The 15671-nt window shown below is 61.1% G+C and overlaps 1 protein-coding gene across 2 annotated transcripts; it reads left to right on the forward strand.

Moving 5' to 3' along the window:
* Window positions 1–436: 436 nt before the first annotated feature.
* On the forward strand, window positions 437–15596 carry FSCN2 (fascin actin-bundling protein 2, retinal). Of its 2 annotated transcripts, none has more exons than XM_055101983.2 (6): window positions 437–2319; window positions 2776–5064; window positions 10332–10488; window positions 12030–12151; window positions 12438–12677; window positions 12763–15596. In XM_055101983.2, the coding sequence occupies exons 2-6, from the start codon at window positions 4239–4241 to the stop codon at window positions 12966–12968; spliced, it is 1551 nt and encodes a 516-aa protein (XP_054957958.1). In that variant the 5' UTR covers window positions 437–2319; window positions 2776–4238; the 3' UTR covers window positions 12969–15596. The 2 variants fall into 2 exon arrangements, with proteins under 2 accessions (XP_054957958.1, XP_003831170.1); XM_003831122.5 differs by having other exon boundaries at window positions 12510–12677.
* Window positions 15597–15671: the final 75 nt, after the last annotated feature.

The raw sequence follows: 15671 nt of genomic DNA on the forward strand, positions 1-15671 counted from the left end.
TTCCTTGCCCTCTGGGCTCAGGTGAGGCCAGGAAGTCTGTCACAGCTGGCTGCTCCCTGGACCAGGGGGCTGGGGGTACTGCTACCCCAAACAGCCTCTCAGTGCCCACCAGGACAAGGCACCCCCTCCCAGGTGCAGACCTCAGCTTGGGCCTCAGGCACACACCGGGCAGGGGCTTCCACCAGCCTCAGAGGTGGGCGAGGGTGGGGTGTGGAGCTCTCAGCGTGGCAGCGCCTTTGAATGTCGCCACAGTGCAGCCTGCACAGGTCAGGGTGGCAGGCACGTGTGTATCCCGTGTGAGTGGTTGTTTGGCACCTCCGGAGGTGTGGCCACAGGGCTTGGTGGGGGTCAGTGGGAGGGGTGCTTCCTGTTGCCTGAGAACACTGCAGGGGGCTAGAGTGCCCCAGCCCACCATATGCTCTTGTGAGTTGTGTATGTCTGGAGTATGAGTGGGACCCTGGAAACAGCCTCCCTTGGGCAGTGTACAACCTGGGCTCCCTGCTGGGCAGCCCTGAGTAGGCTCTCAGGCTGGGATCCAGGATGACATTCTCAGGGTCCAGAGTTGGCCCAGCAGGCGACCCTTCTGGCAACCTCTGCCCACCCTCATCCATGAGCACCTTCACGCCCACACACACACACCACATACACACATGCACAACGCTGCACCCATGGGCAGAGATTCAGCCCATCATACAAGAACCCGGCCCTGTGCTGGGGTCCCAGCTGCTCAGGAGGCCAAGGTGGGAGGATCGCCTGAGCCCAGGAGGTCGGGGCTGCCACTGGCCAAGACAGCACCACTGCACTTCAGCCTGGGTGACAGAACAAAACCCTGTCTCTAAAATAAATAAAAAGAACCAGACGGCCAGGCACGGTGGCTCATGCCTGTAATCCCAGCACTTTGGGAGGCCGAGGCAGGTGGATCACCTGAGGTCAGGTGTTTGAGACCATGCTGGCCAACATGGTGAAACCTCATCTCTACTAAAAGTACAAAAACTAGCCGGGTGTGGTGGCGGGCGCCTGTAGTCCCAGCTACTTGGGAGGCTGAGGCAGGAGAATCGCCTGAACCTGGGAGGTGGAGGTTGCAGTGAGCTGAGATCGTGCCACTGCACCCCAGCCTGGGCGACAGAGCAAGACTCTGTCTCAAAAAAAAAAAAAAGCCTGTGCCTGGTGGTTCACGGCTGTAATCCCAGCACTTTGAGAGGCTGAGGAGGCCAGATCACAAGGTCAGGAGTTCGAGACCAGTCTGACCAACATAATGAAACCCCGTGTCTACTAAAAAATACAAAAAAATTAGCTGGGTATGGTGGCAGGCGCCTGTAATCCCAGCAACTCGGGAGGCCGAGGCAGGAGAATCACATGAACCTGGGAGGCAGAGTTTACAGTGAGCCAAGATTGTGCCATTGCACTCCAGCCTGGGTGACAGTGTGAGACTCTGTCTGAAAAAAATAAAATAATAATAATTAATAATAACCAGACTCCTGACATCCAACAATCTCAGGCACTTATTAAGTACCTGCTGTGTGCCAGAAATTTTGCTGAGAATCCAGAGGAAGCGATCCTAGCAGGTGGCTGGGCAACAGCCTGGGGTCCTGAGGTGGAGGCAGGAGGGGCTGGAATCCCTGTAAACGGCCTCCCTCCAAGGAAGCCTGGCCCAGGCGCCCACCTTTCAGTCACCCTCCCCTGTTTAGCTCACACAGCTGGGTCAGTGCCAGGCAGCCCCACCCAACGTGGAGCTGTGGGGCCCTAGAACTGAGGAGCCGCCATCATTTCTGGCTCTGCCACCAAGAGGCTGCCCAGAGCCAGGCCCACTTAGTGCCGGGCGGCCAGGCTTCCCCCCGCTGAGCACCCGATGCCTAAGCGCCCTGCCAGCCCAGACAGCGCTAATGAGGCCGTCATGCCAGTCAGAGGGGCAGGCCGCCTGGCTCCTTCTCAGCCTGGCTGGGCGTTGGGGTATGGAGGTAAAGCCAGTGTCTGTGCCTGGGGTGGGGGGACCATGGGCACAGCTGCCCCTCCGGCTTCCCCCACTGCTCACGGACCAACTGAGCTGTACCCTCAAAATCCAATGGGAGGCCGGGCGCGGTGGCCACGCCTGTCATCCCAGCACTTTCAGAGGCCGTGGCGGGCAGATCACTTGAGGTCAAGAGCTCAAGACCAGCCTGGGCAACATGGTGAAACCCCATCTCTACTAAAAATACAAACATTAGCCGGGCACGGTAGCAAGTGCCTGTAATCCCAGCTACTTGGGAGGCTGAGGCAGGAGGACTGCTTGAGCTCGAAGGTTCCAGTGAGCCAAGATTGCGTCACTGGACTCCAGTTTGGGTGAGGAGCGAGACCCTATTTCAAGAAAAAAGTTTTTTAAAAAGAAGATCCAATGGGAAAGTGAGGTGCAGGCAGCACCCTAGCTTGTGTCCCTAAACCAGAGACAGTTCCCTGGCATCAGTGCTAGGCCTGTGTCCTCAGTTCCCTGGAAACTGTGGGAGAGTGTCTGTGGGCATCGTCTCTGGGAAGGGGGTGAAACCCCAGACTGCGTCTCCCTAGGATGGTGCCTGGCACGTGACCTGGTTTCGCACACAGTTGGTGCCTCATAAATGCGTGTGAATCATAGAGGCGGATGAGGCCAGCACACAGGGAGAGGCGAGAGCAGGCCCTGGCGTCATGGCGTACACTGTGCCCTGGCAGATATTTGCATGTGGGAGTCTCTCTGCCCCCACCCTGGCCCCTGAGCGTGGGGACAGTGGGGACAGGTCTCCTCTTTTTCCTCCCCTGTGTCTGCAGGTGCCTGGCACGGTTGCTGTCCAGGGCTTAGAGGACAGAGGAAGAGCCCCTGAGTCTGTGCACACTCTGCCACCGTGGCCCTGCCCACCTCTGGAGCCCACAGGTGCCCAGCCCAGGCCCCTTGCTTTTGGCTAGACTCCTGCCCTACGGGGACCCCCATGATGGCCACTCAGGAGATGGGCCCAGGAGGACAGGGGAGTGACTCCAGGCCATGACCGGAAGTGGCCTGTGGCCCCTGTTCCCAGGGAGATGGGAGGGTCACACGCTGTTATGAGGAAGAGGACACCGGGCTGGTCCTGGCCCAGGGTGGCCAGCTCTGGTTTCACTACTTGGCCCCGAGCCCCTGAGGCAGGTGCAGGAGCCAGGCACGGTGAGCAGGGCCCAGTGCCCCTCAGGCTCTGGGGAAGGGGTACAGCCAGGTGGCCCAGAGCAAGGAGGTGCTGGAGACAGGTGTGACCACTTCCAGTCTCTCCCGGCCTGCTGGCCTTCATCCTCTCCCAGATTCCAAGGGCCACCGCTGGAAGCATGGGGTGGACATCGTCCCACCAGCCTCCTGGATCCACATCCGTAAAGACTCCAAAGTGAAGTGAGGCTGGCTTCACTCCAGCTCACAGCAGAGGAGGGGGCAGCCTCAGGGCCCAGCAACTTGCTCAGAGCGCACAGGAGTGTGCTGGGGCCAGGCCAGCCTAGCCCAGGGCCTCTGACTCTGCCCCCTGCCTGCAGGGCTACACGGCCACTGTGTTCCACCCTCCAGCGTGGGCAGCAGTCCAGTGCGTCATTCTGGGGCCTGAGCAGTGTGGTCAGAGGCCGGTCTGGGGTGGAGGCGACCTGGGCTGCAGGTTGTGGGTGGGGTCCTTGCTATGCTTCTGGCAGCAGGAATCAGAGAAGCAGTAACTGGATCCAGCTGAGGGCCTGGCGGCCACCAAGGGTACAGACGGCGATCAGGTTGCGGCCGAGCCGTGAGCGTTCCACTGGACGGCTTCTACATCCGGAAGGGCCGGGCCGGGCTGGGAGCCCACACGGGGTTGGAGGAGGGGGGCAGGAACGAGAGAGGCCAAAAGGTGCAGGGCCGTGAAGAGGGGCGCTGGGCCCACGCTATGAGGAAAAGGGGATCAACCCTGCCCTCCAGCCCCGTAGGCCCTCAGGCCCTCGGGCTCTGGGCTCTGTGCAATCCGGGAGTGGCTGAAATCCAAGCTGAGGGTAATGAAAGGTGCCGCTCCTAAGCCGCACGTCTCTGATCCGCCCTCCCCGCCCGCCCTCTGCTGCCCGCAGGCCCTCTAAGAGCTGCCCAGGCTGCTGCCGCGGGTCAGAGGCGGGTCAGAGCAGGCAGGGGGTTCATGACGCCGGCTGGGTCTGGGGGCTGTGGGCCAGCCGAGCCGACCCGGGCTTCTGGGGGACCGCGGGGGCCGTGAGCACTCAGAGGGCGCATCCCAGGCCCCTCCGGGGACCCGGCCAGCCTGAAGATGCCGACGAACGGCCTGCACCAGGTGCTGAAGATCCAGTTTGGCCTCGTCAACGACACTGACCGCTACCTGACAGCTGAGAGCTTCGGCTTCAAGGTCAATGCCTCGGCACCCAGCCTCAAGAGGAAGCAGACCTGGGTGCTGGAACCCGACCCAGGACGAGGCACGGCTGTGCTGCTCCGCAGCAGCCACCTGGGCCGCTACCTGTCGGCAGGAGAGGACGGGCGCGTGGCCTGCGAGGCAGAGCAGCCGGGCCGTGACTGCCGCTTCCTGGTCCTGCCGCAGCCAGACGGGCGCTGGGTGCTGCGGTCCGAGCCGCACGGCCGCTTCTTCGGAGGCACCGAGGACCAGCTGTCCTGCTTCGCCACAGCCGTTTCCCCGGCCGAGCTGTGGACCGTGCACCTGGCCATCCACCCGCAGGCCCACCTGCTGAGCGTGAGCCGGCGGCGCTACGTGCACCTGTGCCCGCGGGAGGACGAGATGGCCGCAGACGGAGACAAGCCCTGGGGCGTGGACGCCCTCCTCACCCTCATCTTCCGGAGCCGACGGTACTGCCTCAAGTCCTGTGACAGCCGCTACCTGCGCAGCGACGGCCGCCTGGTCTGGGAGCCTGAGCCCCGCGCCTGCTACACGCTGGAGTTCAAGGCGGGCAGGCTGGCCTTCAAGGACTGCGACGGCCACTACCTGGCACCCGTGGGGCCCGCAGGCACTCTCAAGGCCGGCCGAAACACGCGACCCGGCAAGGATGAGCTCTTTGATCTGGAGGAGAGTCACCCACAGGTGGTGCTGGTGGCTGCCAACCACCGCTACGTCTCTGTGCGGCAAGGTAGGGAGGGCACAGGTGGCGACCTCCTGAGGGGTGCTGGGACCCCCCTGCTTCGGGGAGGAGGCCGTGGGGGTCTCACGGGGAGTGATATCGTGTCTGTGCGTTCACATGTCTGTTCTGGGCTGGGGGTCCATGTGGGACATGTGTGGCCACTCAGGGTGTAGGTGGGTGGGCCTCGGGCCATGCCCAGGCGACCCCCACTGAGGGGTCGTGGCTTCAGGGTCAGAGGCAAGGGTTCCTGGCCTTTCTCAGCATAGCTGGAGAATGTCTCAGCCAAGCCCTGGGCAGCTGCGGAGTCTGAGACTGGAGAGGTTTGGGCCAGGCGATGGGCAGTGCCCAGCAGGGGCAGGAGGCCCACAGCCTGGCCTGGTGCCATGAGGGGCATGTGGGCAGGAGGCTGTGGGGGGTCCATATCTCCCCTTCTTTTCCTCCACCCCATTTTCTGGACTTCATTTATTTATTTATTTTTTGAGACAGAGTCTCGCTCTGTCACCCAGGCTGGAGCACAGTGGCGTGATCTCGGCTCACTGCAAGTGCCGCCTCCCGGGTTCACGCCATTCTCCTGTCTCAGCCTCCCGAGTAGCTGGGACTACAGGTACCCGCCATCACGCCCAGCTAATTTTTTGTATTTTTTAGAAGAGACGGGGTTTCACCGTGTTAGCCAGGATGGTCTCGATCTCCTGACCTTGTGATCTGTCCACTTCGGCCTCCCAAAGTGCTGGGATTACAGGCGTGAGCCACTGTGCCCAGCTGCATTTTCTGGACTTTAAAGGAAATTGGGGAGGAGCCCAGGGCAGGGCAGCAAGCTGGGGATCGGGCGGGGATAGCACCCTCATGTACCTGACCAGTGGAGCCTCATGTCCTCAGGAGTGGGGGGCTTAAGGTCAGCTCCAGTGATGGAGGACACGGTGGGCAGGCAGCTTTACCCGGGGCCTGGGCTCCTGGTGGGGAGGCACCTCCCTGCCCCAGTGGGGCGTGGCCTGGCTCTCCCCAGTTCCCAGGTCACCAGTTGCCTGCCTGTGTGACTCCCTCTACCGCCTATGGGGTGAACCCCAGCAGTTCCTCCTTCCCCACAAGCTGAGCTCTGAGGGAAAAGCCCTGGCCTGGGCAGTCACTACCCACCTGGGCTCCTGGCTCCATGCACCCCAGAGTGGCTCGGAGGTGGTCTGAAAAGGCGAGGTGGGGACAGCCGGGTGCATGGAGCTCCTCCTCCCAACTCGGGTCCTTCCAGACCAGCATCAGCTGGGCAAGGAGAGCTCCCCTGTCTCCTGGCAGCTCCCAGGTGCCCACCAAGCCCCCACCCTGACGGATGTCCAGGCCCCCTGGGCACACTGATACTCTGGGGCCAGATGGCAGAGGCCCCACCCTGTGCACGGAGAGGGGAGCCCAGCCATGGCTATGGGGTCCTGCATCTGCAGTCGGTGTCCTCGGGCCTGTCCCAGCAGTGACAGGGTCCCAGGAGTGAGGATTCAACTGTGGATGCACGGCCATGACCCTTCCTTCCTATCACAGCCCACAGTCCAGCTGTAATGCCTGCTGGCCTGGGCCCAGGCCGGGGCGTGTGGCAATCCTTAGGTGGTTAAAGGGGGTAAGTGGGACAGTGGCAGTGAAAATGCTTCTTCCGTGGAAGCCAAAGACGCTAGACCTTTAGGCATTTGTATATGGACAGCTTGGAAAGCAGACTCAAAGCGGCAGTCATGGCCGTGGCCGTGGCATTGTGGTGTGATGTGCATGGTGGCGTGGAGGTGGAGGTGAGGATGGTGGTGACAGTGTGGTGGCAGCAGCGACAATGATGGTGATGGTGGTGGTGATGGTGATGATGATGGTGATGGTGATGGTGGTGATGATGGTGGTGGTGATGGTGATGGTGGTGGTGATGGTGGTGGTGGTGGTGATGGTGGTGGTGATGGTGATGGTGGTGGTGGTGATGGTGGTGATGGTGATGATGGTGGTGGTGATGGTGATGGTGGTGATGGTGATGATGGTGATGGTGGTGGTGATAGTGATGATGGAGATGGTGGTGATGGTGGTGGTGGTGATGGTGATGGTGATGATGGTGGTGGTGATGGTGATGATGATAGTGATGGTGATGATGGTGATAGTGGTGATGGCGATGATGGTGATGATAATGATGGTGGTGATGGTGATGATGATAGCGATGGTGGTGATGGTGATGGTGGTGATGATGGTGATGGTGGTGATGGTGATGGTGGTGGTGATGATGGTGATGGTGGTGGTGGTGATGGTGATGATGGTGGTGGTGATGGTGATGATGGTGATGGTGGTGGTGATAGTGATGATGGAGATGGTGATGGTGGTGATGGTGGTGGTGATGGTGATGATGATGGTGGTGATGATGGTGATGGTGATGATAGTGATGGTGATGATGGTGATAGTGGTGATGGCGATGATGGTGATGATGGTGATGGTGATGATAGTGATGGTGATGATGGTGATAGTGGTGATGGCGATGACGGTGATGATAGTGATGGTGATGATGGTGATGATGATGATGATAGTGATGGTGGTGATGGTGATGGTGATGGCGATGATGGTGATAGTGATGGCGATGATGGTGATGATAGTGATGGTGATGATGGTGATGGTGATAATGGTGATGATGGTGATGATGGTGATGGTGGTGGTGGTGGTGGTGGTGATGGCGATGATGGTGATGATAGTGATGGTGATGATAGTGATGGTGATGATGGTGATGGTGATGATAGTGATGGTGGTGATGGTGGTGATGGTGATGATGGTGATGATAGTGATGGCGATGATGGTGATAGTGATGGTGATGATGGTGATGGTGATGATAATGGTGATGATGATGGTGATGGTGGTGGTGATGGTGATGATAGTGATGGTGATGATGATGGTGATGATGATGGTGATGATAGTGATGGTGACGGCGATAGTGATAGTGATGGTGGTGGTGATAGTGATGGTGATGGTGATGACAGTGATGATGGTGATGGTGGTGATGGAGGGGTACTGACCATCACCATAGTGGAGGGATGGGGACTGTATGGACCATTTTTCAGTCTCTTGATCCTCAACCACCCTGCATCTGACCCTATCATCCCTTTGAGGGGAGAATCCCCTACTCAAGACCAGCTCCCATCTCCCACTTTAGAAGCAGGAAGCAGCAGCCACTCACCTCCCTGCCTTCAACAGGGCTGAGGGTGAGGACCCAACCACCAGGTGTTTCTGGCTCTGGATTGGCGGCCAGGGCTGTAGGGAGCGGGACATGGCATCTCAGTCCTGGGGCATGGAACCTCACAGCTTCCAAGGCAGCTGCAGCATGGGTGGTGCCATAGCATCACCCCTACCTGGCCTCTGTGGAGTGGCCACATGGCAGGCCCTTCATCGAGGCATCTCCCTGGCTGGGCGGCCCCTAACCCTCTCTTCCCCCTGGGAGGGGAGTGAGCACCCAGGCTTGCATGTATCCTCCCCCATCGGCCAGAGCCTGCTCATTTCTGCCAACAGACAGCATGGCAGGCAATGTCTGATGCTGCCAGTAACAGAAAACTGGCCACAGGCTGACTCAAGCAGTGACACTGATCATCTCCTGAAACGGGAGTCCAGAGAGCCCTGGGCATGGTGGGTTCCCAGGCAGCCACTATCACCCACTCAGCAGCTTCCCCGGAGTCCTCCGTTCTTACCTCCTCACCGAACCGCTCTCCTGGGTCAGCTCTGACCTCAGCCTGATGCCCTCACGGTAGTAATGTGGCTGCTGGTATTCCAGGCCTCACATCCAGGCAGGACAAAGTCCAGAGGAAAAAGAGGCACTGGCTCTGCTTGTGTTTTCACAGGAGTAAGAAAACTTCTCCCCTAAGTCCTAGCAGACACTTCTTCACGCTCATTTGCCAGAACTGAGTCCCCCAACTGCTCAGCTAGCCCCTCTGGAGGGGGGTAAAACCAGTGTTGCCCAGACCAAGGCGGACTCCACTCCTTTCCTATTTTGAGGCCATGTCCCCGGAAGCAGATGGCTGAATAAGTAGCCCCAGACAGCATCCTGTCTGAAGGGGGTGTGGGGCAACTCTGGGGACACCAAAGTGCTGGCCTGGGAGGTGCAGTGGCGGGGGGAGCCCTGCGATGCTGTGGCTTCCTTCAGTGCCCGCAGGGACAGCGTTCCCACACCTCTCATGGGCCCCTCCTGCGGGCTCCTGCTGCCCCCGGGCACCGTGTCAGTGTTGCCCTCCACTGGGCCCAGGCAGCTGCTTTTAGTTCAGTATTTGCCAGGATCTAGAGCTGGTGGCAGTGGGGATGCTGGCACGAATACTCGGTCACAGTGCAGGGGACATGCCGGGTGCTCCTCTGCATCTGATCAGTGATGAGTGTGAGGGAGATCCCAGCCTGGGGCGTGAGGGGCAGCTTTGGGGCTGGCAGAAGGCAAAAGGTCCCAAGCTGTCTGGCATGGTCACAGCCTGGCATCCTCTCCCCTGGGGACAGCGTGGGATGGGATCTGGCCCCACCCTCAGGCCCTGTGGGGCTCTGCCCACCACTCCCTCCCGCTCCCCAGCTGGACAGGCCACCAGAGTCCCTGGGCCTTGTGGGAGGCTCCGCAATCTGACACACCACTCCCAGTGTCTGGTTGCCATGCAAACAGGGAGGTGGTTTGTGGGAGGAGCCAGGGACTCAGTTCACAGAAGATCCTGGGTAGGCTCTGGTGCCTGCTGTCCCCATGCTGGGCATGGGTGCCCCTCCATCCCCTCGGAGGAACCCCAGATGGAGCCCGGGGCAGTCTTGTCCTCCCCCAGGGGTCCTGGGAGACCAAGCACAGATGGTTGGGGAAAGCTGCAGAGGTGACAGGGACCAGCCCCTGGCTGGAGCCCAGGGGTGCCCCATCACCATCCGCACCATCCCCTTCATTAGGTCCTGCCTGTGCCCATCCAGCAGCTTAGGGTGAGTTATAAATAGAGGCTGGTGTAAGCCCTGGGTCAAGAGAGCAGGGCAAGGAGATTACCAGCTGATTACTGATTAGCAGAGAGTGGGGGCTGTGCCAAGCAGAAGGGCCTGGCTCCTGGGGATGTGGAGGGAGGTCAGGGCTCCCTTGGGGACAGTGTGCAGGGTCCACAGACGGCACATACGGCCCTGGGGCAGGGTTCCCAGGGTCTCTGAGAGGTGCCTTCCAAATCTTCTCAAGTCAAGAGGGTTCTAGATGAGACCCACCTCTGGCTTCAGGGGTGCCCCCCAAAATATGCCCCCTCCCCTGCTCCCTACCCAGGAGAGGCGTGAGGGGCTTCCCCATCTCCTCCCTCCAGGGGTCAACGTCTCAGCCAATCAGGATGATGAACTAGACCACGAGACCTTCCTGATGCAAATTGACCAGGAGACAAAGAAGTGCACCTTCTATTCCAGCACTGGGGGCTACTGGACACTGGTCACCCATGGGGGCATTCACGCCACAGCCACACAAGTGTGAGTGCACACATCCCTTCCTCCTCCATCATCCCCATTACCACCATCACCATCCCCACCATCCCCATCCCCATCACCACCATCCCCATCATCACCATCCCCACCATCCGCATCCCCATCTCCATCCCCACCACCCCCACCACCACCAGCCCCATCCCCATCACCATCCCCATCTCCACCACCACCATCCCTATCTCCATCTTCACCATCCCCATCACCATCTCTATCTCCACCATCACCATCCCCATCACCACCATCCCCATCCCCATCCCCACCACCCCCACCACCACCAGCCCCATCCCGATCACCACCATCCCCATCATCCCCATCCCCACCATCCCCATCTCAGTCCCCACCACCACTATCCCCATCACTATACCCATGATCCATGGGCTGGGGCTCAGGGCCCATCATCCCCATCTCCATCCCCACCATCCCTATCTCCATCTCCACCATCTCCATCACCATCATCACCATCCTCATCACCATCACCACCATCCCCATCACCATCCCTATCTCCATCTTCACCATCCCCATCACCATCCCCATCTCTATCTCCACCATCCCCATCCCCATCACCACCATCCCCATCACCACCATCCCCATCCCCATCACCACCATCCCCATCACCACCACCCCCATCTCCACCATCTCCATCACCATCATCACTATCCCCATCTCCATCACCACCATCCCCCTCACCATCCCCATCTCTATCTCTACCATGCCCATCACCATCATCACCATCCCCATCTCCACCATCCCCATTACCATCTCCACCATCCCCATCTCCATCCCCATCTCTGCCATCCCCATCACCATCTCCACCATCACCATCTCCATCTCCACCATCTCCATCACCATCATCACCATCACCACCATCCCCATCACCATCCCTATCTCCATCTTCACCATCCCCATCACCATCCCCATCTCTATCTCCACCATCACCATCCCCATCACCACCATCCCCATCTCCAGCATCTCCATCACCATCATCACCATCACCATCCCCATCATCCCCATTACCATCATCACCATCCCCATCTCCATCACCACCATCCCCATCACCATCCCCATCATCCCCATTACCATCTCCACCATCCCCATCTCCACCTCCATTTCCATCCCCATCCCCATTCCCCTCACCATCCCCATCCCCATCTCCATCCCCCTCTCCATCCCCATCCCCATCCCCATCACCATCTCCACCATCCCCATCCCCCTCTCCATCCCCATCCCCCTCTCCATCCCCATCCCCCTCTCCATCCCCATCCTCATCTCCATCACCATCCCCACCATCGTTCCCATCACCTGCACCATCACTCCCACCACCATCACTGCCTCAGCCATGAGGATTGCCGTAGCAGCTCAGTCAGAAAGGAAAGCCCACTGGGGCGGGGTAGCGCCTGATGGTGGTGGGTGTGTCAGTGGAGGGCAGGCTCCTGTCCCACTCCTTGGAACCTGAGGAGGATGGGGAAGCGAGACCCTGCACCCCCATCTCCTGCTGTCCTGAGGAGACCTTTTGCTGCTCCCTCCAGTTCCGCCAACACCATGTTTGAGATGGAGTGGCGTGGCCGGCGGGTAGCACTCAAAGCCAGCAATGGGCGCTACGTGTGCATGAAGAAGAATGGGCAGCTGGCGGCTATCAGCGATTTTGTCGGTGAGCACTCTGCCTGCCAGGTACTGGGGCAGGGGCTGTCTCCACCCAGGGAAAGGACCTGCCCAGACACCCCATCTCCACCAAGAGCTGGACCCTCCCCAGCCCACGGAACGGGTGCTGTCATGGAGTCATACTTGCTAGTCAAGATAACTCGTCTTGGCAAGGGAAACAGTTAGGTCTGAGTGTCCTTATCTCCGCTGCTGGGAACCCCCTAGGCGCCTTGCCAAGGCCGCACATGAGGCAATGGCAGGCCTGGGTCCCTAAGTCCAGGTGTGGCGTTTCCCAGGGGCCCCACCCCGCCCGGCCTGGACAGGGAAGGTGGCGGGAGGGGCAGCGCAGCAGACGCTCTCCCCGCCAGGCAAGGACGAAGAGTTCACCCTCAAGCTCATCAACCGGCCCATCCTGGTGCTGCGCGGCCTGGACGGCTTCGTCTGCCACCACCGCGGCTCCAACCAGCTGGACACCAACCGCTCCGTCTACGACGTCTTCCACCTGAGCTTCAGCGACGGCGCCTACCACATCCGAGGTGCGTGGCGGGGCGGGTGGCCACGCGGGAGCAGGGGTGGCAGCGGGCAGGTGGGGACCCCCGCCGACGCTGTCCCGTCCCCCAGGCCGCGACGGAGGGTTCTGGTACACGGGCAGCCACGGCAGCGTGTGCAGCGACGGCGAACGCGCCGAGGACTTCGTCTTCGAGTTCCGCGAACGCGGCCGCCTGGCCATCCGCGCCCGGAGTGGCAAGTACCTGCGCGGCGGCGCCTCGGGCCTGCTGCGGGCCGACGCCGACGCCCCGGCCGGGACCGCGCTTTGGGAGTACTGAGGCCGCGCCCAGACCAGCCTGTCGCGCATTAAAACCGTGTCTCTCCCGCAGCTGTGGGTGGGCCCCGGGGCGCCGCTTGGGGGTCCTGCAGCTGGAGGTGGAGGAGGCCCACAATTCTCCCCAAACCAGAGAGCGCCCAGAACTTCCCAGTGCCCAGGGACTCCCGTCTGGGAGGTGGTCTTGTGGATGGGCCGGGTGACCCAGGCCGCTGGAGGGGAGGTCTCGAGGACGTGGGGAGGACGGCGGCTGGGGGTGGGTGGGGGACTGAGCCTGGGCGGGTTGAGGCCACCAACACCGGCCACAGATGACCTCACTGGACACCGCCCCTCCCCAACCTAGGTCCTCAACCCTTCCTAGCCCCCGGCAGCCCCTGCGGTGCTCGTCCTTCCTTGTGCACTGCTCAAGGCCAGGCGAGCGGCAGAGGGTAGGGGAGAGCCAGTCCTGGGGAGGTGGGACCAGCACGGCCAGCAAGGGGAGGAACTGGCTGGGATGCCCCTCCACTAAGCCCACCAGCCTTAGGGACAAAGAAGGGCAGGTTTCCATGGTAAGAGGCTGGAACTCCCCGAGCCACGTGGGCAAGGCGGGTCCGAGTTAACCCTTGGAGGACCAGGTGCCACCTGGTCCAAGTTGGCAGGGAACGGCAGTGACCCTGGAGCTCGGGCTGTCCCTGCAGCCTGCAGTGTCCCCTGGTGGCAGCCAAGGTGAGGTGGAGTCTGTGGCTGGGGCAGGACTGGGGGCACCAGGTGGAACCGCAGTGGCTGGCACTCAGCACCTCCAGGCTCCCCCCTCAGCAGAGCCTCGGAGAGGGTCTGTCTCCCTGCACTGCCCTGCCTGACGTGAACTTGGCCTGCCACTGCAGGAACCCCCACTTCCGTCCACATCCACAGCCTGGGGCACGGCAGGAGGCAGAGGCTAGGAAGCGGAGGGTGGGGTGGGAACGGAATAATGGCTGGGCCTGGAAGGGGGGGGCCCACTGCTGCTGCTGAGGCAGGTGGTACTCCATGCAGAGACAGCTGCCAGGTGGTGTCTAGCAGGTGCCCCTAGGAGGAGGGTGAAGAAGAGCTGCTCTCACCCCATGTGTGAGCTGGGTTGAGGGTCATGCAAGGCTACGGTGTCAAGCCAGGATCGGAGTTGGAGCAGGTGGAGGAAGCTGGAAAGGTCGAGAGGCCGCCCCTGCCACCGGGGAAGGGCCTCACGTAGTGAGAGCTCAGGTGCTGAGAGCCCAGGAGGTGTGCACTGAAGAGGTGAGGGCAGGGAGGCCCAGGATGGGCAACAGGGCCCGGCCACACCGTGGTCCGCAGGCTCCCCGAGAAGCTGACTGTGGACCTGCCACCTGCCTCTGAGGCCAGGCCCTCCTCAAATGCCGAGTGTTGAGAGCAGGTTCCTTGGAGGTGCATGTGAGTTGGGTACATTTCGCCCAGTCCCTGTACACTCTGGCGGGGCTGGGGACTGCCCACTGTGGTCCCTGCTTTCCTGCCTCTGTAGATCTCCTTTTTGTTCCACGTGACCTGCTCTCTTGGCCCCTCAGGGTCTGTGTCGCAGCTTTCTTTTCGGGGGGACCACAGGGCGTCTTGAACTAGGCGTCCCCACAGCAGGATCTCGGGCTGGCAGGTGGGCATGAACGTTTGTAAACACACCAGCACTGATGCCTCCACATGGGTGGCCCTGGAGAATGCCCCAACAGAGGTCAGGACAGCTGGGGACGCCGTCTCAGCCCTGGTGGCCAGCACCGCCTTAGGTCAGGAGGCTGCAGTGCCAAGGACAGCAAGCTACCTAAACCCCCAGTGTGTGCCCGGGGGTGTGGGGACACCAGTGCGGCTCATCCCTGTGTCTGCTCTTTCACAAGCCACAGTGGTGCCCCCACACCCCCTGCACAGCTGAGGCTGACAGGGTTGGATGGTGCCACTGCTCTGCACAGACAGCAGCCCCGTGGAAGGCCCCTCAGGCTCCCAGCCTCCTGAGAGAGACCTACTGGCATCCAGCTGAGGGTGGGGAGATGAGTCCTGAAGGCGACCCAGATCTGTCCGCTCTGGGATCCCTGTGGCCTGTGATGGCGAGGGAGGGGCTGGCACAGCCCTGGACACACACCCCTCCCCCAGGCGTGTGAACACAGACCCTGCACAGTCCTCCGCCCGCTCATCTAGGGCCTGCTTGGGAGTCTCCACGGGCTGGTCTAGCCCCTCACTCTCCGAGCCCTGATGCTCAGAGCAAGACACGGGCACAAGCGCTGTACAAAGGTCAGAGCCAGAAGCTCCTGCCCACGGGTGGCAGAGGACAGCCCTGGAGTACAGCAGGGATGGGACCGTTAAGGGTGCGCAGGCCTGCCTCGGTGGGTGGCTCGCTTGGCCCCAGCTCTCCCAGCAAGCACGGGGCCATGGCCCCATTGAAAAGGCTGGGTTTGGAGTGTCACCACCCACTGAAAATGCTGGGTTTGGAATGTCTCCACCCGCTGAAGAGGCCGGGTTTGGAGTGTCATCAGGGGGGCCGTGCTCCCTTAGATGTGGCAACCACTGAGGGAGACAAACCCTGACTAGGAGCACCCCACAGGCCCCTCCCACTCCACAGAGAGGAACGCACGAGAGAGCCAGGCAGGGGCCCCAGGCTTCCCAGACACCCCCTTGGAGCAGAGCCCTCCTCAGGGGTAACTGGGTCACAGGGACACGTCTTCCTTGGAGGCCACCCCGGTGGTGGGGGCTCCCAAGC

This window comes from Pan paniscus, chromosome 19 (assembly GCF_029289425.2).
Source record: "Pan paniscus chromosome 19, NHGRI_mPanPan1-v2.0_pri, whole genome shotgun sequence".
NCBI lineage: Eukaryota > Metazoa > Chordata > Mammalia > Primates > Hominidae > Pan > Pan paniscus.